This window comes from Triticum dicoccoides, chromosome 3A (assembly GCF_002162155.2).
Source record: "Triticum dicoccoides isolate Atlit2015 ecotype Zavitan chromosome 3A, WEW_v2.0, whole genome shotgun sequence".
In the NCBI taxonomy this organism is placed as follows: domain Eukaryota; kingdom Viridiplantae; phylum Streptophyta; class Magnoliopsida; order Poales; family Poaceae; genus Triticum; species Triticum dicoccoides.
The window spans coordinates 677,319,154-677,343,658 of record NC_041384.1 but is presented as its reverse complement, the minus strand read 5'-3'; the positions used below and the strand labels follow the sequence as shown (position 1 = coordinate 677,343,658).

At 44.1% G+C, this 24,505-nt stretch overlaps 1 protein-coding gene and 1 long non-coding RNA gene across 3 annotated transcripts in view; one reads left to right on the top strand and one right to left on the bottom strand.

The window, feature by feature from the left end:
* Window positions 1–22,494, top strand: part of LOC119270130 (MADS-box transcription factor 51-like) — a 31,408-nt gene extending 8,914 nt beyond the window's left edge. The window contains exons 2-5 of the mRNA XM_037552102.1: window positions 20,492–20,573; window positions 20,922–20,971; window positions 21,061–21,157; window positions 22,086–22,494. Of these exons, the coding sequence (XP_037407999.1) occupies window positions 20,492–20,573; window positions 20,922–20,971; window positions 21,061–21,157; window positions 22,086–22,175 (319 nt within the window). The 3' untranslated portion in view covers window positions 22,176–22,494. The remainder of the gene's footprint in view (window positions 1–20,491; window positions 20,574–20,921; window positions 20,972–21,060; window positions 21,158–22,085) is intronic.
* LOC119270131 lies at window positions 21,528–24,282 on the bottom strand. Of its 2 annotated transcripts, none has more exons than XR_005133935.1 (4): window positions 24,078–24,282; window positions 22,888–22,970; window positions 22,723–22,785; window positions 21,528–21,863 (listed from the first exon to the last, which is right to left on the bottom strand). It is a non-coding gene; the product is annotated as an uncharacterized LOC119270131 (long non-coding RNA). The 2 variants fall into 2 exon arrangements; XR_005133936.1 differs by lacking the exon at window positions 24,078–24,282 and adding an exon at window positions 23,085–23,300.
* Window positions 24,283–24,505: the final 223 nt, after the last annotated feature.

The following is a 24,505-nucleotide window of genomic DNA, read 5'->3' as shown; positions in this document are numbered from 1 at the left end:
ATGCTAAGCGTCTTTGACGGACTAAGTATGACCCATAGGTGGAATTAATTACTATAACAAAGTTGTCGCCTAGAAACCCTAGACACCGACTAAGAAAATTGATGAGGACAAAGACCCACGAGCCCCTTAGCACTCCCGCATAGGATGCAACTGAGATGGTGTCGGGGTGGGGAAGCTTTTCTTAACACAACACCATCGGCACAATCTCTGACTAGACTAACCTAAAATCGTGTTTTTAAGGCGCCCATAAGGCATTGCGTAGGCGACGGTTAGGCGTTAGGGCGCCCTCCAAGCTCAAAGCATCGAGCTTGCCTCAGATAGCTGCATAAGATGTCCACCTTAACCTTTAGAGTGTTTGATGCACCGTCTTAGGCGTCCAGGTTTGTACTCTCATACATATTGGACTCCTTGAGCTTGCTAGACAAGAGAGCAATTTTCCCAGGTAGGAAATTGAGTCTTTGCTAGAAACAGAGGAGGATGTCGGTGCCAACATGTAAGAGGGGGGGGGGAGATAGAGGGAGAGATAATCTTCAATCCACACACTCCCCCCTCCTCTCCAGTGGCTGCTCTCCAGCAGATTTGTTGCCTCTCCTCTCAAGCAGATCCTCTTTGACAACTCCTCCTCTCTAGTACAGTAGCAACCAACAACAGGCAATGGCAAGGAACCAAGGATACAAAGTGCCAACTGCCAGCGTATGCCTCACCCATCCTCTACCCTCTCCAACCTCTTCCCCTCCACCCTCCTTTGCTCTCTTTCGTCCATGTCTAGTTGTTCACTGCTTGCTGCTTTGTTGGTTGCTCACGACCTCTCTACAACCAACATTAATTGCAAGGTGTGTATGCCTAGTTGCCTACCAAATTCTACTCTATTCTGCTGATTAGAACTCTCTAAGGCGTCGTATGGCCTTATGGCTTAGTGCTTAGGTGGTGAAGCGCCCCTAGCACCTTGCCTCAGCTTACCACCTTACAAACATTGCGTAAAACTATGTATTTGCTTGATGTGGGGAGGCAGAGTTCCCACCCCTTCCCGCAGGCAAAGCATCAGATGGATGGGAAGGAGCTCACAAGCTTGCCTACGGCTAAAAGTGTGATTGGGTTCGCCCTCTATCCGTCTCCTGAGAACCACTACCTTTCTATTTATGTCGTACACCTCCTGCCTTTCCCTTAGCTTCATATTACTTATTCTATTCATCATTAGCAAAACTCGCACACATTCATGTCCTTAAGTAGAAGAACAATTAAGAAAATTAGTGCATCATAATGTGTTAGAAAATTCCTTTTACGTGAGCAAATTCCTTTCACTTAGCTAGCCGCAAATAACTAGATTTGTACCTAAGTAGAAAACACTTACTGTACTCCGTGGATTCAAACCACTTCAGTAAAACAAAACCACTCCATAGAACCACTTCAATAAAACTAAACCACTTAAAAAATTCAGGCCTAAGTATAAGACATTTATTGTATAAGACATTTCGGTACTTTAATTGAACTGCCAAAAAGGCTTATATTTAGGAACATAGGGTGTAGAAAAGACTCATATTGTACTCATTATTTAATTGAATACAATCCATAACTACATGATAGCTATTTATACTATTTAATATCCCTTATATATGTCACTAACAAATATGATTGTTGCCATCCACCCTAGTGTTGTGTGACCGGGCTTAGTCCAAGGTCCATGCCCATCCATGACAATACTTAAAGCCAATAAATTTTCATCTACATGTAAACCCTTCTCGGAGCCTGTGTGTGTCTTTGTTGATTAGAGGAAACATTTATTGTATGCCTATCCATATTAATGCGATATTAAGATTTCAGAAATACGAAATCATGGTTGTATCACATTGGACACTACAACGACAATAACAAAGCATTTTGTCCCAAGCAAGTTGGGATAGACTAGAGATGAAATCCATTAGAAACATGTGATAACCCAAAAGAGAATAGTGAAAGTACAAGTAAACAAAATGAAGGCAAGTAATTAAGGGCCGGATACATGGATTGTTGACTTCCATGCAGTATTGCCAAGAGTCAAATACCCAGGTACAGTCCAAACCTTCAAGTTTCTTTTTACATCCTCCTCCCATGTCAGCTTTTGTCACCCTACCCCTTATAGTATCGCCACTCTTCAAAATTCCACTATCAAGTGGTGCTTCTGCATGCCTTCGTTGGATATTTCCAAACCACCTTAGTCGGAGTTCAACAAGCTTCTCTTTATCAACACCACCCCTACCTCATCATGTATTCACTCATTCATAATTGAATCCTTTATTGTATGGCCACACATACACCGTAGCATGTGCATCTTAGTGACACATTTATTGGATGTCTTGTCTCTTAGTAGCCCAACACTGTGCTCCATATAGCATCACAGGTTTGTTCAATGTCCTAAATAAATTACCTTTTAACTTTTTTCGGACCTTCTTATGATAGAGAATGCCAAATGTTTGCTACCACTTCATCCACCTGGTTTGTTTTTGGCTGACATCCTCATCGATAGCACCATAGTTTTGCAACATTGACCCCCAAGTATCGAAATGTTCCCCTCTTAGGCACTACATGTCCTTCTAAAATAAGCTCTCCCTCATTGAACATAACACCTAAAGTCACACCTCATACACTTGGTCTTGGTCCTACTAAGCTTAAACCACTTGGACTCTAAAAGACTGTCTCCATAACTCTAAGTTCAGGATGACGACCAACCTACTTACTTCAACTAAGACCACATCATCATCAGAGAAGATACACCAAGGGTATGTCCTTGTATATCCTTTGTGACATTGTTGATCACTAAGCAATATATGGGCTCAAGGTTGATCCTTGGTGTAGTCCTATTGTAATTGGGAAGGTAGCATCTTTCTATCACCTACCCAAGCACTTGTCACGCCGTTATCGTACATATCATCAATGAGGGTAATGTATATTGTTGGGACTTAATGTTTCTCTAGCACCCACCACATGACTATCTTTGGTATTGTCAAGGGAAGTGGATTTCTAGACTTCTACGTGTTGCACCTCCCGCATCCAGGTCATTAAAGCCCCACATTGGTAGAGCGAGAGGGGCACACCCCCGAGCCATCGACTTCCATCTACGTGGCATCCTAGGTTTCCTTGCAAAGGGAGATTCAAAGCATCCATGACTCCAAAAGGGGGGACAAAGAAGGAGACCAAAGCGGCAACGGACTAAGCCACCAACCAAGACCCCAATAAATAGGCATCCACCCAACGGGAGTAAGGACATCTTCGGTTGACGCCAAGATCTACAGAAGCCCAAGATTCGTCAGGTTAGCTAGCCAAGAATATCTAATCTAGACATCCCATCTAGATCATCCACCCCCAACTCGATGTGTTGACCCCAACCTGTCGAACACCATCCGTACTCAATCATTGTAATCATTTGCCATGTAATTCTAGACAAAGAAAAGTAGGGTGGTGGCAGCTTGAGGAGGATGCAACTCTCCTTGTGTCCCTCATATGAGTTCTCTTATAACAAGAGGAGGGACCGAGGAGTCACACCCCACAGAATGTCAAACGTCAGACCTTACGTGACGTTCTAGAGCGACGGTGTGGCATCCCATGCTAGTCACACCTCCCTCCTTTCAACTGATCGCTTGCTACAACACATCATCATTACGACTCATAGGGAACTAGCATGAGTTTAACCAACATAAGCTTCCCCTACCATCGGCCAATAAGCGAGCAAGAGGGAGATAGTGGAGATCCCTCCTACCCCACAGTTGTTTGACCAATGACCACCAGCATGGCTCGACGCTTCACCCCTAGCGCTTGATCAAAGCGACGCAACTAAGGACTCATCCGGAGTTATAGGCGTTTTCACCCTATCTCATACATCAGATTGTGATCGAGCATGGCTCGATGCTTCACCCCTAGCGCCCGACCAAAGCGGCGCAACCAAGGACTCATCTGGAGTTGCAGGCGTTTTCGCCCTCTCTTATACATCACATTGTGATCGAACATACTCGAACCAAGGACACCCGTGCGTGCCCCCGGCATGCCACGAGTCAAGAACCAAAATTTTCAAATACATTCTTGTCTTAAGCATGAAGGGGAGCCTTGGCGCAGTGGTAAAGCTGCTGCCTTGTGACCATGAGGTCATGGGTTCAAGTCCTGGAAACAGCCTCTTACAGAAATGTAGGGAAAGGCTGCGTACTATAGACCCAAAGTGGTCGGACCCTTCCCTGGACCCTGCGCAAGCGGGAGCTACATGCACCAGGTTTTTTTTTATTCTTGTCTTAAGCATCATCTACCAAAACTCTGCCTCCTCACAAGCGCTCGCACGCTCCCCTTGATAGAACATTAGTTAGGGGCGACCCTCTCGGGGCCGCCAGACATCGTTGGGGAGACTACCGGATCCCCTCGCGTGATGAACAGTTTTAGAGCCACATGACCTTGTTTTCTCTTTGTATTCTTTGTAGAGATTTCACGCACGGCCTCCCAGCAGATAAGTTGTGCGACACTCGGGGGTACTAGGGAGGATATGATACCCGAGCATGCTTGCAAGGTCATGCCCAGATGCGTCCCCTGTCCAGGCATTAAGTCACCCTCTTGAGCCCAATTGCCAGCAAGGTGCTCATCGACTTGGGAGGCTAGGAAGTGCAAGGCTACCCACACACAACATGGTTTGGCGGGACCAATGGGCATGAGCCCACCAATGATACGACCCTAGCCATGTAACCATAGCTTGACCAGGTATATAAGGCGAGTTAGGGGCCTTCTTGGGTATCCAAGGCATTCTCATGCCTCCATCTTGATTTGTCGCTGCCCCCTCCAAACAAATATGTCGTCGCTCGACGCCACTACTGGTCTCAGGAACTCTAACACTATTATCATAACTCTTTTACACAAAACAAGGGAGAGGATGAGACCCTCTACTTCGTGTGCTCATTCTCAATCATCATCTTCTCGGCGGCCAAAGCGTTCATCGATGACACGAGGACAGGACTGCTAGCCTTGACGAAGATAACAACCCTTTCTTGGCAGGTCTTAACAATGACATACTCCACATAAAGAACTTTGGATCTTCGTTCATCAGCTTCCTATATAACCCGTGTAGGAACGTCGGCAACGATACCATTGACTCGCGCCATGGCGGCAATAACTGCGCCTATAGCTATTCCTTGAACCTGAAAGGCAGAGTTGGCTTTAGATCCAAAGAAGAGCTCGAGCACCAGCTTGGACAGCCTCTCCAAGATGCTAGGAAGCTCCAGACGAAGCAACTTCCTAACCTCCAACACAAACAAAGTCCAGTCGGGTGATACACGTCGAAGCGAAGGACCACATGATGAGCCTTTGCCAATAGGAAGAAGAGAGGTCGCGCTCAAGGCGAGCTCGAATTTTGCTTTCTCCGCCTTCTGTGTCACCTCCCAAAGCCTCCTTTCCACCTCAATGGTTTCAGCATGGATGCGAGCACATGCGACCCAAACTTCATAGGGCCATGATGAAGGAGGTATTTAACCCCCTTCGCCTCATACATTGCTGCGTGATGGACCTCAAGTGACTGATGCAAAATAACATAAGAGTCACAAGGGCATAACTTGCATCAATACATGCTCAACCGAAGGAGAATATTGCCATACCCAAAGACGTCACTTTGTCGTATCCAATTACGCGCCGATATCCGCCACCACAACGGAAGAACCATCCCCCTGCACTGGCATCCCAGCAGCTGGCAAGGATGAGAATGGTATAGCATGGTGTGAACCTTTATGGCATGAACACATGTTCTTAAATGAAGTACTTGTAGTAGGTTCACCTCCTTTCCGTCCTCTGGCCCTGGGGGAGCCACTACATCAACATAAGCAAACCAAGGATAAATGTCGAAAGGAGCAACTCCAGATGCTCGACGACTCAACTCAGCTCATCAACATGTCGTCGTCATTTCCAAAGTGCCTCCCACGTGAGACCACGTCGATTTCACTTCCCCCTAGGACAAGTGTGGCACCCCATTTCCTGAAGGCAAGAGCGATCTTATGCAAAACTGAAAATACGTCATCCGAGTTCAAATAGAGGGGAAAAGATTAACGGGGCCTCGAAGCGCTTGCACTTCCTCGGAACTCAATGACCTCGACAACGCCAAGTGTCTGCTCATAGAAGTGCCATCGACCTCGGAGCACGCAAAGGAACCAATGCCTGTAGCACGGGTAGCTTCGATCAAGGAAGTTGCCTCGTCATGTATGAAACACTCCGAGAGAGGCCACCTCCTCCATGAAAGTCGAGAATCAACGAAGACGACTCTGACCCAAAGAAAGACATAAGGAAACCCCCTGAACTCCAAGCAAAGATAGGAAGAGTAACCACACTACTAAGAAAGTAAAATGAGCCATACTATCATGGTCCTCAACTGGGAACATGGATCTAACATAAAGGATAAGTAGAGCTGGACCCTAAATCTCCAACTCCCCTCCTGAAAGAGACGATTGGGGTATGATTCCACCTCAGAGTCCTCCATCAAGGTACATGCGTTCAACAAGTTGAATGGAAATTTTATGAACTAGATGAAAATTCACCATCGAGTCTTGGGCAGGAAAAGAGCCAAGGAAAACTCACCCCCGAATGAATGTCAGGGTCACAACCGTCAGCCTGCCAAAGCAAATGCCCTGCCCTTGAGTTATGATAAGAGACACCTCATGAAGTCTTCGACAATGTGGGGTAAAGACAACCCATCAATGGCAAGACAGTAAAAGGCCATCGCCGTAAAGAAAAATGACTTATTCATAGATAGAGGTGCCCTCCATCTCCTCTTGCTCTTAGCGACTAGGTTGCAAAATGATAGAACCACTACATCTGCTGAGAAGAAAAACCACCATTTTATGATCCCATCATAGATCTAAGGAAGAGGACAAGGGGAGCAAGACCGAAACCCTAGGGTGATGGGAGAAAAGGCAGAAGCGGGGATCAAATTTGGCTCTCCCACTTCCTAGGGAAAAGCTCAAAGAAATGGCAGAAGACACCGAGCTCCATTGGGTGGTCAAGAAACGCCTCACGCATATGAACAAACCATGCAAAGCAGTTATGAAAGGAGGCATCACATGCGCCAACTGAATCTAGTAGAAACAAAGCAATTTCTCCATAAAGTCCAAGAGGAGAAAGCCAAGCCCGCCAGCAAAATGTTCCAGTATCACCACCGTCTCTCTCGACATTGGGAGGGCAATATTATCAGTAGGATTAGGTAGGCCTACCACATGGGGAGTAAACCTTAATGACGAAGCCAATGTTACCTTGATGAACTCGTGATTTGGGCCACAACGAGACTAGAGGAGAAAGAAGGGTGTGGCTGCATGAGCTTCGTCTGCCCATGGATCCAAAAACCAACAAGAAGGCACAAGGAGGTTGAGAGCAGCGAGCCCCAAGGAAATGAAAGAAGAAAGGGAAAGGAGAGGATATGATACCTTCAGTGTTATCCACTAGGGATCTATTCATCCCATAACAAAGTAGTAAAAGTGGTTGAACCACCAAGCAATCACCCGAATCGAGGCATCAAGAAGGTGTCCCAACGTGGTCGCATGTATTGTGGCATGGGGAGGCATTTGAAAAACAATCCTCGGCCAATGGGTCGCCCGAATCCGAGTGGGCACGATACCTATGCGATATTACATCAGCATCTGCAATTCGCGCTAGCATCCCATGCAAGGCATGTCACATGTTAAAACTAGAGCACCGAGGATTAGGGCAGGTGATGACCCAACAAAACATGGTACGCCACGGTCTAATGCGTTCGAACGATTTCAACACGACATCAAACTATCAAGGGAACACACCCATGACTTCATTTCATATGCTGATGGGGGCTTGTCTGAGGGAAGTGTATTTCCCCACTTCTCTGTGGCGTGCCTCCATTATTCGAGGAGTAATAGCCCATTTTGGTACGACTGGAGGGTCCACGCCTGGCTCACCAACTTCCACCGATGTCTTACCCCATGTTCCTTTGTAAAGGGGGATTCAAGGCATTTAGGACTCTAAAAATGGGTCGAAGAAGATCAAGGTGGTGACAAGCAAAGCCATCGACTTCCATATGTACGGCAACCCATGTTTCCTTCAAAGGGAGATTCAAGGCGTTCAGGGCACTTAAGACAAGACAAAGGAGACCCAGGTGGTCATGGGCTCAGCCACCGACCAAGACCCCAATAAATAGGATCCACCTAAAGGGGTCAAGGACATCTTCAATCCACGATAAGATCTCCAGAAGCCCAAAATTCACCAGATTAGACTAGTCAAACATATATGATCTAGACATCCCACCCATATCATCCACCCCCAGCTCGGCAAGTTGACCCTGACTTGAATGCTCTTTGTACTCAACTATTGTAATATTTTTGTCATATAATTCCACACAAGTAGCAATAGGGTTATTACTCACCGCATGAGGGCCCGAACCTGGGTAAAATTCATGCCCTGTGTCCATCAGGATAAGGTGATGTCCCACTATCGTACAAATTACATGTGGTTATGGTTGTTGTTTGGTATTTTGCCGAAAAACACCTTGAGAGCTATCTTGTCATATGCCTTCTCCAAGTCTATGGAAACCATGTGTGGATCCTTCTTATGCTCCTATATCTTTGCATAAGTTGACGTAGAAGGAAAATCACCTCTACAGTCGATCTCCCGAGCATAAAGCCAAATTTGTTTTTTGTGGCAGTTCTCTCACTTCTAAAGTGATGCTAAATCACTCTCTCCCAAAGTTTCATGGTATGACTGATAAGCTTAACTCATTTATAATAAGTACAACTTTGAATGTCTCTTTTATTCTACAGATAGGTAGTAGTGTACTCTTCCTCCACACTTGGGGCATATTGTTTCACCAAAAAGAGGGTTAAATAGATTAATAGCCATACTACTACCACATACCTAAGACACCTCCACACCTTAATAGGAAAATCATCTGGCCTCAAATCCTTTCCTCATTTCATCATTTTTAGTGCCTTCTTAAACTCGAGGTCATGAACCGCCTCCCAAACCGCCTATTGGTGTCATCAAAGGAGTCATCTAGCTCAAGCATAACGTTCATTCCCACCATCGAACAACTAGTTCATGTATTCTCTCCATTTGTTCTTGTTCTCATCATCTTTCACTATGGGTCGATTTGCCTCCTCCTTGATGCTTATAGCTTGGTTGAGGTCCCTTGTCTACCTCTCATGAATTTTTGCCATCTTGTAAACTTCATTTTCTCCATCCTTTGTGCTAGCCGCTGGTATACCTCATCATAGGCTTGCCTCCATACTTCACTTACAACTCACATTGGTTTCTTCTTGACCTCTTTGTATTTATGCATGATCCTTGTGCTTCTATCATGGTGCCAACTCTTGCAACACTCCTCATTGATTTCCTTTTGGACATCCTCATTCCACCACCACGTGTTCTTAGGTTCTTATTTCTTACCGTCTGTCACCCCAAACGCCTCCCTGTCTACCTATAATGAGCGTCCTAATTACAGCATCAACTAACTCCTGCAGCCTCCCTATCAAGGATCCTACATTCCAACTACTCACCTGAATCATATTTTTCCTCAATTAGATTCCTTACCCTTCGCGTACGTAGAGTGGAATGGGTTACGAAATAGAAGTCACTAAGATGGCTACGCCCCAAAAAATTTCTATTGGGTTTCATAACCTTAAGCATTGCTGATTTTTACATAGGCTCACCAAGCGTAACACAACCCTCCTCCTTTACTCGGGCTTGGAACCGGCTATGCTTAAAATATATAAGGGGTTCATTTTGGACGCTAACATGTGAAACAAATGGCATGTAGATGCACACATAATTTAGTATAGTTATGTAAATTATTTGAAAGTAAGCAGACTTGGTTTAATACAATTTTTGGGTGAACTAAATGCATTATGGATTTGAAATGAGAAAATCTACAAGAAAGCCATTTCAACTTAGTTAAACTAATTTGACCATGGTAGAATATTATATTTATGTAACGATCGAACTAGTAAGTTATTCTTTGATGGGCCGCCCATCTTTATCTGTTTACCCATACAGATTGTGCTTTTCTGTTGATGCATGAGCTTTCCCAACTACCTCTTTTCTGTAATTAGGTAAGGCAACCTCTTGCTAGATCCTCCTTCCTATTACACTAAGTCAAATATAAAAAAGCTATCTTCTATGCTTGTGAATGCTTTGTTTCTTAGTCATTTTATTGTTGAGTTATCTTCTATGCTTTCAATATTTTTAGTTTCTCAGTCATTTTATTTTTGCACAATATACTAGTTTGGTGTGCTTGTTCTCACAGTATCCTAAGGAAAATTTCGCAATGTCATGCAAACTGCGCTTTTGACAATATTGTGTTGTGATATGGTATCTAGGGCTATTGCTCATTAGTGGTGATTTTTATGCACATTTATGATCATTCCATCGTACTTGTGATTTCTATAGTTTGATGATTCATTTGCAATTCTCTGACTAACTTGGTTTTAGAAGATGTGCATAGGAATTTCTACTTCGATAAAAAATGCTCTCGGGTGGGCATTGCTGCAACAACAAGATTTGCAAGAATATTCCTTTATATGGTTTTGATGGTGCCTATAGTGATAAACAATTATTACATTTTGATAATATTATTGTTCGTATGATTGTTCGGTTTTTGTAAACTTGTATATCACATGAATATTGTTTTGGTACTTCATCGCGAAACTCCTTCTCTATTTTAAGTATTAACGTCATAAGATTTAGTTAGTTTTATAATTTTCAAGGTACCTTTAGTAACGAAAGTTAAAAAATCATATATTATTCCTCTTATGAAGAGCAGCCTTTAGTCCCAAATTAGTTAGGGTAGACTAGAGATGAAACCAATAAGATCTCGCGACCAACTCATAGTGCTGGCACATGGATAGCAAGCTTCCACGCACCCCTGTCCATGGCTAGTTCTTTAGTTATACTCCAATCCTTCGTATCTCTCTTTACGGACTCCTCTCATGTTAAATTCGGTCTACCCCGAGCTCTCTTGACATTATCCGCACGCTTTAGCCGTCCGCTATGCACTGGAGCTTCTGGAGGCCTGCACTGAATATGCCCAAACTAACTCAGACAATGTTGGACAAGCTTCTCTTCAATTGGTGCTACCCCAACTCTATCTCAGATATCATCATTCAGTACTCGATCCTTCCTCGTGTGGCCACACATCCATCTCAACATGTGCATCTCCGACACACCTAACTGTTGAACATGTTGTCTTTTAGTCAGCCAACACTCATCGCCATACAACAATAGTCAGTTTTAATGCTTTTTTAAGAATTGTGTTCCAAAAAATATATTTTAAATGCATTAATTTTCAAGGTTAAAATCATTGTTCCTCTTGTTTCATTTTTTGTTGGGGATTTCCATCAAGTCTACAACTTCAAAACTAAACTTGTATTTTATATGGAGAAAATATACTCCTAGGATGTGTTCTTGTGATGGCATGTTAAGGTTTACCTTACAAATGCTAGTGAATATATTCTTATAATTGACATGTAAACTCTCATATTAACTTCAATTGATAATTTGATGAGACATTGCAATGTTTGCGAAGGTGCAGTTTTGATCATTGATTTAGGTTATTTAGTTCGACTTGTATCTCGTAGTGTCACTTTATATCATGTCTTGACTTTTTTTCTTTGACCCATATCTCATGGGGTCACTTCAATCTTGGACCTCGCGCCCTCTATGAAATGATTTTATCTAGAAGTAGGACCAGTTGTCACATCTCTTTCTTGGTTCTTATTCATTGCCTCTTAGCACTATCTTGTCTTCCATACCACAACCACCTTTAATTGTCGATGCTTGTGGTGTCCATAAATCTATGTCAAAACACTATGAAGGTCCATGAGTCCCAACCATTAGCCTCATCGTGGTGTCCTCCTCCTCTCCACTCGCCTAGTGTGGCTATTTCCCATGTTGTTATGCATTCCTCCCCTCTTCTTCAATCCAAGCAACACACAATGGCATTGAGTACAATGTGCCACTAAATTTGTTTTGTTCAGATAACAACAATTTTGACACTTACATTCCGGCCTTATGTGCTATCTTCACATGTAGTAGGTTGGTGGTAGGAGTTGAAGCTCCCACATGACAAGTGATAAAAATGAATATATGAATGCTCAATAATCCTTGATAGTCGGTATTACATGGTTTAGCCTCCCATAACATTCTTCGACTCATTTTGCTCCCTCTATCTTAAAGTTCTAACATCACCACTATTTGCATTTGATTGTTCTCCTTGTCATCTCCCTTGTGAGGAATGACACAATGGAGCAAGGGTGATGATGGAGCCATGAGTAGAGTTTTACTTGACAGAGGGAGGAGTCAAAAAGTATAGGGAGATGGAAGAGCAAAAGAGAAACATGAGGGAGAGTCCACTAATAGATGGGGATACTACCAAATTCTAGGGTTTATCCCCTATGATGTTCCTTGAGTGCCTTATAGGCCGAAACTGAAGGCATTAAGAATTTTGGGAATGAAAAATTTGCTTGGCAAATGATGCTAAGACGATACTGGAGTTGGGATTGCAAATTGAATCAAAGGAATGAGCTGAGGTGCCAAACATAGACTTTGGGTGCGAAATGGAAAAGGGGAATCAAGATTTTAAAGCACACCAGAGCACAGAGTTGAGGGTCTAATAGCCGATTTTATCGTAATGGTTGCATTCACACTTAACAGGTCATTGTAGCATAGTGGATTTAGGAGCCCTCTTTTTGCATTGGCATGGGTTCCAATTATTAGATAATAGCAGGTAGGCCTTGGGTTGGTTCTCTGTTCTAGTGTGATGAGACAGATTGGTGTCTTTTATTCACATGCATAAAGGTAATGACTGACAATGGTCGTAACACACTTGTTTTGCACGAGGACTGGTTACCTAGTGGCCTTTTGAATGATTATTCCCCTAGATTGTTCAAGATTGCCAACAGGAACCGAAGAGCTGTTGAGCAAGAATCCAAGAATAATGACCTGATCCATTCTTTGCCAGGATTACTAAAGTGGCTCAGTTGAAAAGATTTTTTTCATATTTGGGAGGCACCACAAGATGTAGCCCTTTCGTTGTACTAGGTTTACCCTATCTGATTGGTTTGTTCCTCATATGGGGTGTATTCGACAAAATCAACCTATTTAGTGTAGTTTTTTTAGTTCTCTTCTCCTTTTGAGGTCCTAAGTTTTGGAAGGCCAAGATTGAGCCAAAGTATCAATTCTTTCCATGGTTAGTGTTAGTTCATGGTACAGTATATCCCTCGATAAGGTGTCGTGACTAGCCGGATGGCACATATGGGGAACAGGAGGCAGGAGTTACCCATGTTCAGGCCCTCGCGGTGAAGGTCAACCCTACTTCCTACTCTGTCATATTGATGGATGGGGTGTACATAGTACAAAGGTTGCGATCTCGAGGATCACGTATGTATATTAAGGGTTTGATAGTGGATTGTGTTGCCTCTATCAACTAGCCCAGTGTCGCCTTATAAAGGTTGATGAGGCATAGGTTTAAATGATTTCCTAGTCGACTACGGTGGCCAGGAGTCCTTGCATGGTCTCCTAGTAGGCTTGACTTGGACGCCAGGTTGATTCATTCCTTCTTGGGAGGCCGTGGGTAGGGTAGCAGCCTGGGGCCTATCACAGCTTGGTTGGCCGACTTCCAGAGGCCTAAGGTACCCCCGGTACATGGCACCGTCAATTAGCTATTCATAATCATGTCGTTACCTTTGACAACCTTGAAAGGCGTGGTTGGCCCTACGAGCAAATTTGTGTGCTTTGTGGTTTGAGCCGGAGATATTCATCACCTTTGATTAAGATGCTACTTTAGCCATGAGGAGTTGTTGTTAGTGAAGAGTTGGAATGGCATCCATGTTGCCAACCATAGCATGAGTGTCCTCTATATGGCTTCGTGGGACCTTCTCTTAGCGGCCAATATCAAAGAGTCATGGAGACGTTATAACTAATTGATCATTTATGCTTTCTAGAATATATTAGAGGAACATAATCGGCTCATTTTTTCAAATATCACACTCTGTCCAAGTATAGCCCTCCTTGCTCATGAATATTCCACCCAATGTGGTTTGTGTTCATCAATGGATAATTCCTTGACATTTCCTATGTGGTGGGTGCTATGGTTGAGGAGGGGTCTTAGTGTTAAGTTTGTTTTTTATCCTACGGTAATCAGTGTTCTTGTGCTTCATGCTTGATGTAAGCAAGCTCCTATAAACATAAAACTCTCTTCAGTTTGATGGGAGGGTAGCATTCCTGGCCGTTTTCTCAAGAAAAAACTTTAGCATTAGAGTGAATGATGTGTTGCTAGAGGATTTCATGTGTTGTATATTTTAAACTAGATAATGAGAGATTTGATAAAAAAGGTATATTGTATTGATGTTTTTCTTTACCCTTTTGCTATTTACTTATGCAAATGTTTGCTATTCTACTTACGCAAATGTTCTAGACCACCAAGGCATATCTAGTTAAGGGAACTAGTCAAATTTCTCACCAAAAGCACACGTGAGGACCAAAGGGGCAAGGGAAGCAAAAGTTCATAGAACATGAGGGCCATGGACAGTGATATATCTTCTATAGGGTACTTGGGTTTACCCTAGAATGGTATCCCCTCATGGGTCCCACTTTATGAGGGCTAAGCCAACTCCCAAGTCCTAATGGGTATGGATATTGACATAATGCTACTTTGATCCTTTCCCAAAGAAAAAGTTACCTATTAGCATCTCAATGTACAAATACACGAGATACCTGGCGGTGTACATCAAACTTGTTATGTTTCTTTGCTACATATGGACACTACCTTGGTTCATGAGCATTTCCCAACTTAAACCTTGCTCCACTCAAGCAGCTTGTGTAGCACTAACATTAATGTTTGGGGTGTATAGAAGTTTTCTTTGTACAAATTTTGATGCCATTTATTCTCTTGTATGTGTTCTACCATAGAATAGCATGTTGGAGACAAGTAAAAGATAATTAGGATTTATCTACCACTAATATGGCCCTCCCATAGAAAAACATGGTGATCCCAGTTCTAGAGCTAAACATAACATGTCCAGTACTTGGGTATTCAATATCAGGTATGGGGATTGCATTGATGTTGTTCACCACTTGGGCAAAGTCCTAAGATTGTATGACACCATAATCCCATAGATCAAGAAGGAATACAAAAGTTTGCAAGGGCATATAAATACCTCCACTTCGGGGGTGGGGGTGTCACCAAGTTGAATGTTGAACTCATCATCTACCTAATGACATAAGAATCCAACCCAAGGATGGCATGCCATGCCTAAATACATCAATGTAAGCTTTAATGGAGAAGACATCAACCACATCCCATTTCCAATTATTTCCCTTCGATGTCGCAATTAAACCTATATTCTGCTCCTTAAGAGGTGTTACTGAAGGAACTTCCTAATACATGTATTGTCAGATTCTATAAGCCGCGTTGCTTCAAACCTCATGCCAAGGGGCGAAAACACATGTTTTTGTCGCTTACCCCTTTGCCACGGATAAGAAAAGGAACCACACCATTCCATTTGAGGGGAATCATCTTAGACACCATTAAAGTTATTAGACATAACACTCTTTCGCAGATGGATATATGATATAGGAAGTCCACTAACTATAAGACCAGAATGGATAGTTGCCAGATGTCAAATAATTGGACCACTTCGAAGCTTTATAATGGAGCACCTTAATAACACAGGGATAGCCCAGCACACCACCACATTTATGCAAGCACCACAATTATGCCTCAAAAAAGGGACCAAGACGGCGCCTCTTGGTGCCATCGAGCACGAAGTCGAAAGGTGCTAATGCTTTGTCAAAGGCATTCAAAGTCTTCCTCACCAGTCTTTCCCATTGAGTCGTGGTTTGTGATGTGGGCACTTGAGCTTCGAGAATCAAGTAAGCCCATTGCATGGGAGATCTATGTAAGGTATAAGTTCAGTTTTTCTAGCATGCTCCATTATTGCTCTCATCAAAGATCTAGCCTAAAGCATTTGGTCAAAGGTTTGTCCCACATTTCCTATGTGTGTCCATGATGATGGTCTAAGGATAAAGGTTTATGCTGGAGCCAAATGTTAATGCTTGAAGACCAATCTGCCAACTCACTTTGAGAGTCTGTTCAACGTTGGACGAAAAAACGTGAGATAGGGAGGGGATAACTTCTATTCTAGATGAACATTGATCTCGCAAAATAGATAAATTGTCATGGCATGCTTATAAACTTTGGGGCAAAACAAATTTTGCTTCCAATTTCTTCAAATATTCTCCATGAAATCTTCAAGCATTACTTGGTTGGATAATGATCCCTTGAGGGGCTTTGTCCTGGATGGTCTTTAGTTTTGGAACGGGGTAGTAGAATAGTTCCTAAGGTTCCTTACCTCCCACCAATCTCAAAAGGTGCCTCGAATGAAACATGCCCTTGATCAACTTCCTCAATGAGGGTTCAATATGAAAATACTCTAATGCAATTGTTCCCACAAGTCCGCTTACCCTATTCCAGGATTGAAAAAGTCAGCCTTGCATGTATAGAAATTACATGCTCCACCTTGAAGATTGGTTGACCCCTTTAAAGTATGAAGTCACCACCCACAAATCTTGTCCTTTTACATCTCCCTTGAGGTTATTCTTAGAGACTCATTTGATAGGATGTTCTATGTGTTAGGAAATATGCAATTATATTTTTTGGGGGCCAATGGCTAGTATATATATACATGACATGTGGTAATGGCTAGTATATATATACATGACATGTGGTAAATATGCAGGAAACCCCTCATAGGATGAAAAAATATACAAGCTATACTTGAAACATAATATAACTCTAACACTCCCCTAAAACACAGGGTGGATCCACAACACTAAGTTTGGGGAGATAAAATCCAAGCTGCATTCTGTTGCGATGTAGAGTTGCATCCAGCCATTTCACCCAAAATCTCAAACCGGTGCCAAGTAGCAGAGCTCATCAGCCTTGGAGTCACCTTGCTGAAGAGCATGCTCATGGCGAATCACAAACTGGTATGACGCATCACCAGAGGGCTGATAGCGATGCTCAAGATGGGTCCACATCTCAAATATAATAGCGAGGCCCATAAACTCAGATGCAAACCGAGGCAAAACACTAAGTGAGAACAACCACAATACACATCATCATCAAACTACTAAGTGTAAGCAAAGTGAACCTCATGGTAAGTGGCAAGACCTCCCCATAGGCCAAAACCTCTTGATCATAAGCACAAACTGCATCCTCGTCAGCAAGCTTAACCGCACCCTTAGCAGCCCGAGGAGCATTCGCAGGAAGAGACGGTGGCATCGGTGAGGTAGGAGCCACAAGAGTAACCGTATGTGGCAGACAGAGGGCGCCAGAAAGAACACCAAGAGACACATCCACACATCTGAATGCGCATAAAGGCAACGAACTAGGTGGAATTAGAACCCTAAAAAATTACAAACCACCGAGGAATGGTGACATAACTTGATGATGAAGACATTGCACCTCTTTTTTTAGAACTTTTTTACTCTTCTTTTGGACCGATGCCCAACTCAACAGGCAACCAAATTGATTCAGCGGTAGACGTGCTCATGGAGGGGCCGGACCGGCGGTCATGTAGGAGGCCAGTAGACCAAATCACGGCCTTATCAACCACTCAGTCCGGCAACGGACCAACGGGGCGTAGGAAGTCAGCAGCTCGCCCAGGTGGACGTCTGGGGCGGGCATGCAGGCACACATCCGAATCGAGTTGATGGCAGGCGGGCCAATCAGGCGGCAATGCGGCCAAATCGAGCTGGTGATACAACCGACGGGCGACGGCAGACTAGGAGAGGCAGCGAGCGGTTTGAATTGACCCAACGTTGACCAGATCGAACGGGGTCAAAGCAACGCAGGTGCTGCGAAGCAGTCGGGCGTGTGTGGACCAATAAGAACAACAATGTTGACCAACAATGAATTGATCGGATCTTTATAGGTCAACTCAGATCGGAGATAGCAACTGGGAGAGAGTTGATGGTGGCAAGAGAGACAAGGCAGGGTTGACTAGAGAGAGAATGATGGTGCGTGATGGTGGATCAATATCATGAGTTGTACGTGCCAAAAAAAACTAGGCTCTGATACCATGTCAGGAATATGCAACTTGTGTGTCAGGAATATGCAACTTGTGTTTCCTAAGGGCCAGTGACCAGCATATATATTCATGTATAGGTGATAAGTATGACAAAAACCTCATACAATGGGGAAAATATACATGCTATACATATAACATAAGATAACTCTAACACTATGGACCATCACGCTGATGATGCTTCCATTACGTGGCAATAGATATAGAAGTCTTTCCTTCCGTTGTTAAAGCACCTTCACGTGGGCCTATTGCTCTTGCGCTCATCTTCATCAGAAATTTGCACAGTTAAATAATATAGCGTGATCTTGTAACCGACCTAATCTAATGCATATGTTGCCCAATAGTAGTAGTTGCTTGTGTGATGGAGTGCGCACATCCAGGGAATACCTCTGGCATGAACCTTCCTCAAAAGTCTTGCTTACCCTTTTGTGTTTCCTTAAGTCGAGGCTCACAACTTAAGTAAGATTTCTTGTTTATTGGCGACACAAGATGTTTGAGGATTTGAAAGAACACCAATAGGGCATACGGCTTTGCAGGAAGAAGCATGGTGCAAAGCACCCCCATATCATATGTTTTCTTTTTTGCTAGCAAATAGGGTGCAACCCCTCATGATGATCCTAGTAGGTCGTGGATCAAGAGATATACTCCCTCATACCCCGGTCTCATGTGAGTAGTTCTTCGATATTGCCTTCTAAATGTGTGATGGAAGGGGGATATATACATGAGTGATATTGTATGCCTTTATTCACTTCATGATCGAGTGAGGCCTTCCTATTTTGCCTAAGGTTTCCAGTATGCTCCAGATGAGGAGGTACTTCAAGCTCTACCATACTATTCTCCTATGTTGAGGTTCTTCATAGTGATAGCCTTCATATGCCGAAGGTTGAAGGATGTTGGTGTGCTACTTTTCAAGGTTCATTATAGTGAGGGCCTCCATATGTCGAAGGTTGAAGGACACTGGCATGCTCCATCGAGCAAGAAGACCCTAGGATGCCATGTTCTTATAGTATCCCAACTTTACGATACCATTTTAGAACAAGGGCTTGAAGGGAAGCTCCTTAGCTACATCATCGTCACCTTCATGGACAATATCATCATTTGTTATCTTTGACCCACACCTTTTGTTAAGGCTTAAGATCCACCTCTTTGATCCTTCTAGGATGTTCTTGCTCAAATTGATGGCCCAAAGGGTTTAAATTGTGCCACAAAAGCAAACTAAAATCCTTGAACAAGATCTTGTATGGTGCCTTCGGTAATGGCAGAACTCCTAACCCTTATGTGCATCTTTCTTTACATGTTTGCTTCCTCGAGCTCTTTGCAAGGTAAGAAAAATTGCTAGGGAAGTTCTCTTGTTTCTAGTTGTTAAACGGTGAGAACATTAGCAGCTGGACTTTTTGTGCCGAAATTAATGACTTATGGATTACGTCATCTGTGGATCTTTGAAGGATGCCTTCTTTTGCAAGAACCTATACATGACCTTTCAGGATAGCGAAGATGGGGTATGCTAAAGCTCTAGAGGGCAACACGCAATGTTGTGTGCATGACCTTGTAAGGTTTGTTGGATTCTATGAGCTTCCCCTGCGATGAAAGTGCCTAAAAGGTCATTGGGGCCATCTCGGTGGCCCATTTCTTCTGAGGCAACTTAAGTAGGAAAACTGAGGAAAGATGCCAATGTTCGCGACTGGATAATCGATATGATGTGTCTTGAAGTAGTAACATCAATTTCAGGAGGCCATTGTCATCGTGTTCTTGAGCTATGTAGGGGCTTTCCTGCATGTCATATATTGTTCATTATGCTTCTTTTAGGAAAAGTGAATTGGGCCATGATCATGGTCTACACAAAAATATTGGGCTCTTCCATTCAGTAAGGAGTTAAAGGCTTCTTGAACTTTCAATGGGAACCTTCCCAAATCAACCACCTCTTAGGCAGTTAATAGGTCGGTCTTGTTCAGGCCCCTAGCCCTTTTCTTTCTAATTACTCCATCCTTTCTCCAAAAATTAGTGCAAACTATGATCGAAACAAAATAATCTATATGCAGGTAAAGTCATACTACCTGAAATTGAACTCAGTAATCCCTAATTTGTAGGTTGTATAAGCTTGGTGAAGTCACTTCTAAACTTCTTATCTTCATAAAATCTCTATTTGCATATGCTCTCCAAAATTATTGTTATTGCAAGTTCTGAATAAAAAGGTGGTACAAAAGCTTCTGAAATTACACTAGGTAGATATTGTTTCTGCAGGTAGAGACATAACCTATATTCAGGTAAGACAGAGAGATATGATTTCTATTTTACTGTTTTCTCATAGTACATAGAATTGTGTTTAAAATTGCCAGCCATAGCCTAAAGCTTGAAAGTGCAGTTTCCAAACGTTAATGTTATCCATTTATTTTCAGCATAGAAGGTACATATGACCGCTATCAGGCATTTGCAAGAGCCGGAAAGGACGTGAATGAACCTGGTGCAAGTAACAACAATGTACATTAATCACTATAGCTTTTCTTATTGCATAGCTTAGATCTAGTTTATGTGTGGAACATTCAGCTGCCAAGCATCATACTGTGGATTTTATAAGTCTGTATTTCTGAATTTATCATGGAAATGCACTATGCATGATGAAGTGTTTGTTATCAAGAATTATGTTGCCTATGCACAGGACCAGCAAAATGAGTTAAATATGATTATTTTTATAATCTAAGTCTAGGTTGTAATCATGCCATTTTGTATCCAGGATAGCCAAATTGTATAATTGTTTATATACTCTTTTTAAGCAAGATTGTCTGTATCCCCACATATCTCTGACATGATATGTTGATTCTGAACCAGGATGGAGATCCTTCAAATATACAGTCAAGGCTTAAAGAGATTACTTCCTGGTAGCCCTTGAGGCTTTACACCATATCTCCTACAGTAGTATGTTATTTACCGCGTTTAGTGCAATGCTGATGATGTGCAATCCTGAAAGGTCTCTTCAAAACAATGCTGATGACTCAGATGCTAATGAGCTAGAGAAACTGGAGAAACTACTGACAGATGCTTTGAAGAATACAAGATCCAAGAAGGTACACCTAAATGACTCTGTTCATATTTGTAACCAACTTTCGTAGCAAGGAATCAAGTTTCTGGTTCCTGTTGCCCCCTTGCACCATCAGAAAATGCTCTGTTTTCAGCCATTTTCATTAATTAGGCAGTTCACAGTTTTAGCATGATCTTAGTTGCTCCAGTCTCGCTCTTGACACTCCAACTAGACATAAGCAATCCATGGTTCCTTACCAAAAAAATCTCCTACCTGATGGTGTACGGCATATATTTTTCATTTGGATTGACTATTCTCAAGCACAACAGACAGTTCAATGATGTAGTTGCATCTAGACTCTTAATGGTCCTGAACGTGTCAGTTCCTATATCTTGGTAAATGATAGGTAAAATACATTGAAAAAAGAACTCACTGGCTAATTCACAATACATGTGGCTGTGTTTGATAGTTTCACTGTTTCAGCACAACTCAGAGGAAGTAAGCTGCTAGTACATTTTCTAAATTCAGCAATAAAGGTAGATGTGCTACTGTGCTATAGACCTGTATTGTGTAGAACTGTACTTGGATGAACTGTCCTGTGATGTGAAGTCAAAGATGTTCTGGCTATACAAGAATCAGGCTACCATTGATGTTTACCATAAGACAGCGACAAGTTGGTTCTGTTGTCATTTTTCTGAGTATTGTGTAGCTTATTCCAGGGCATTAGTAAGCCTGTTTGTATTGCAGGCTGCCTGAAATGACAGACAAAATGGAGACATCAGAATATATCCTGTCAGTTACCTGCAAACAAGAAATTAAAATTTTGAAATAGAACCTGGCATGAGAGTTCAGTCAACACAAAGACTATTGCAAGGCTATTTCGCGTGTAAATTAAAACGGGGTATTGCTGTATTATCTGGATCCATGTGGAAAGACTTATTTACAAGCTTTGCTTTGTTGCCACTGGAGTGCAGATGTTGGCGCAACGAAATAGCGGTGCGGGAACGAGTGCAAGCGGCGAGAACTCCGGTCGTCCTAGGGGACAGAAGGAAGGAAGGACTTGAGCAGCCATATGATGTGCATGCATTTGGTACAAGGAAAGCTCTGCTGCTGATGCCAATCTCTTCCCCAGCTATTGGTTATGAAAGAGTTGTGAAGGCTGCTGCTTGTAAGGTCCAGCAGGGAAATTTCAATAAAAGGGTGGTGGGTTAACACCAGCAATGTCCTTGTTAAGTTATTTGATGTTCTTACTAACCTATCAGTCTGTTGTCAGTCTTCTCCACACAGATTATACGCAGCTGAGTGAGAAATCAGTTTATGTGGACACACCTTATATAACCTGACGAGAGCAGATGCTACCTCTAAGACTGGTTTTTCATTCCATCCCATGCTGCTGATTTTTTTATACGTATCTTTCTCAGAGTAGTATAATTTTTCATTCTGTGGCCCTAAATAAAAATCTTGAGAGAAAATAGAAATATATTGTGATGGTATAAGTTGGCTGTGTTGCCATCATGGGGTGGAGTAAGAACATGGCACATAGTTGAAAACAGCAAGCAAAGACCTGAACCAGTCAGGCATTCAGTAGGCAGAGTTTGCTAATCGACCCACCTTATAACTGTAATCTCACCAATCAGTCCGGAACCGCAGGAATCTTGGCATGCACACATTTCCCTGCGATGGAAACAGCACCGACGAGAGATGTCAAACACAAGCCTCAAGAAAATTTAGAACAGCGAGGGACGAGTACGGGACGACAGCAGGAAGAAACCACACCTGAGATGTAACACCGGCGCCGCGGACGCCCAGCCAGCCTCCGGCAATGGCGGCACACGAGGTCACCAGCCGCGGATGCATGCCTGAGATGAATGTAATCAGTCTGAATCAACTAAATATAAATTGACCCATCGATCCGCCGTTGGCCGGCGCTCGCCGGAGCGGGCCACCGCCACACGGCGCTAGCGGCGGCGTACATAGCTCGGACAAACACCAGGAAGGGGGAAGGCGTCGTCCGTCCACTTCTACCCTCTCTCCGGACTCCGGTGGTTTCGCTGGCCGCGCAAAGCTAAGCAGCTTGGGGCCGTCGCGCCGTTCAAATGGCCACGCGCGCCCGGGCGCGTAGTGTCCCTCGCGGACGGAGACGTCACGCTGCCTACGTCATATCACCCGCGGTCATTGCCTAAAAGAAAAAAATATCACTGTGCTACGCCCCATATCGGGCATGTCCTCTCCTCGGGCCAGTCAATGACTCGCCTTTTCAGTCCGTTGCAGAGCCATGGTGGCGGCCGGGCGGCCGGGCGCCCCTTGGAGATGTGCTGGGGGTCAAAGCGGGCTGGAAAAGTCTAGAGGATGGGAGAAACGGGCGGTAACAGCTTTGGCATGCATACGTTTTGCAGGAATCTCGGAGCGGTAGAAAACGACGCACCTGGTGGACAAGCAAAGCATCATGCACCGCGACCTGCCGCCTGCGGACGGACGAACGGAGGCTAGGCGAGGCATTGGTGTCCGGCTCGGCGGCTGGAACGCGCGTGCGGCGCCGGCCGGACCGGACACCACTGCCGACCCTGGCATGGCGCCCGGTTCTGACTGGCGCGCCGGCCGGCACTACATCAACAATGTCTGCTCCGCCATCCAGCCGGCAGCGCTCGCCCGACGACGACGGACGCCCATCCCTGCGCCTCTCCCGGGGCCTCCACCTATCGGACGCCCATGTACCCAAATCTGTGTTGGGTAATCCGTGTACACGCGACGCAGAGAGCCGGCTTCAGTTTTGTTGGCAAAAACCTGGCCGACATCTAGACCAGCGAGGCCATGGGACGAAACATGATCTCTCCAAACGATGCAAAGCAAGTTGAACACAGAACGCATCGAGGCAGCAGCAGAGCAAACAGACATGGGAGGAGGAAGGTGACAAAAAGAAACAGGAAGGAAACACATCAGCAGGGAGGAGAAGATATTTTGCTTACCACATAGCCGGCGACGCCTGGACGAACGAAGGGAGTGGAGGCGAGCGTCGCCATTTGGCTGCCTCCCGGCCGCTACCTCCAACTAGAGAGGCAGGCTTCGGCGTTTCGCCGCGTTTTATGCTTGGCCCCTCCGCCGACCACAGGTCCGGCAGAAGAGCAGCAACGCCGTGTCGACGGGCCATTGGCCGGAGCTCCTGGAGGCTGTCCTTTTTGCTCCTGTCACCGCGTACGGCGCCTTGTGCACGCTCGCGAGGGCGCGGATCGACCGCCGCGTATACAGCTTTGGGGTTTGGTCCAGCCGGAGTACAGGGGCACGCGTCGGCTCGCTGCGGCGCGCACGTAGGGTGCTCCGTGGCAGTTAGTGGCCGGGGCCGGCGCAGGAAGAACGTCACAGACCTGCTGTGTCCCAATCTCCCAAGGGCATCTCC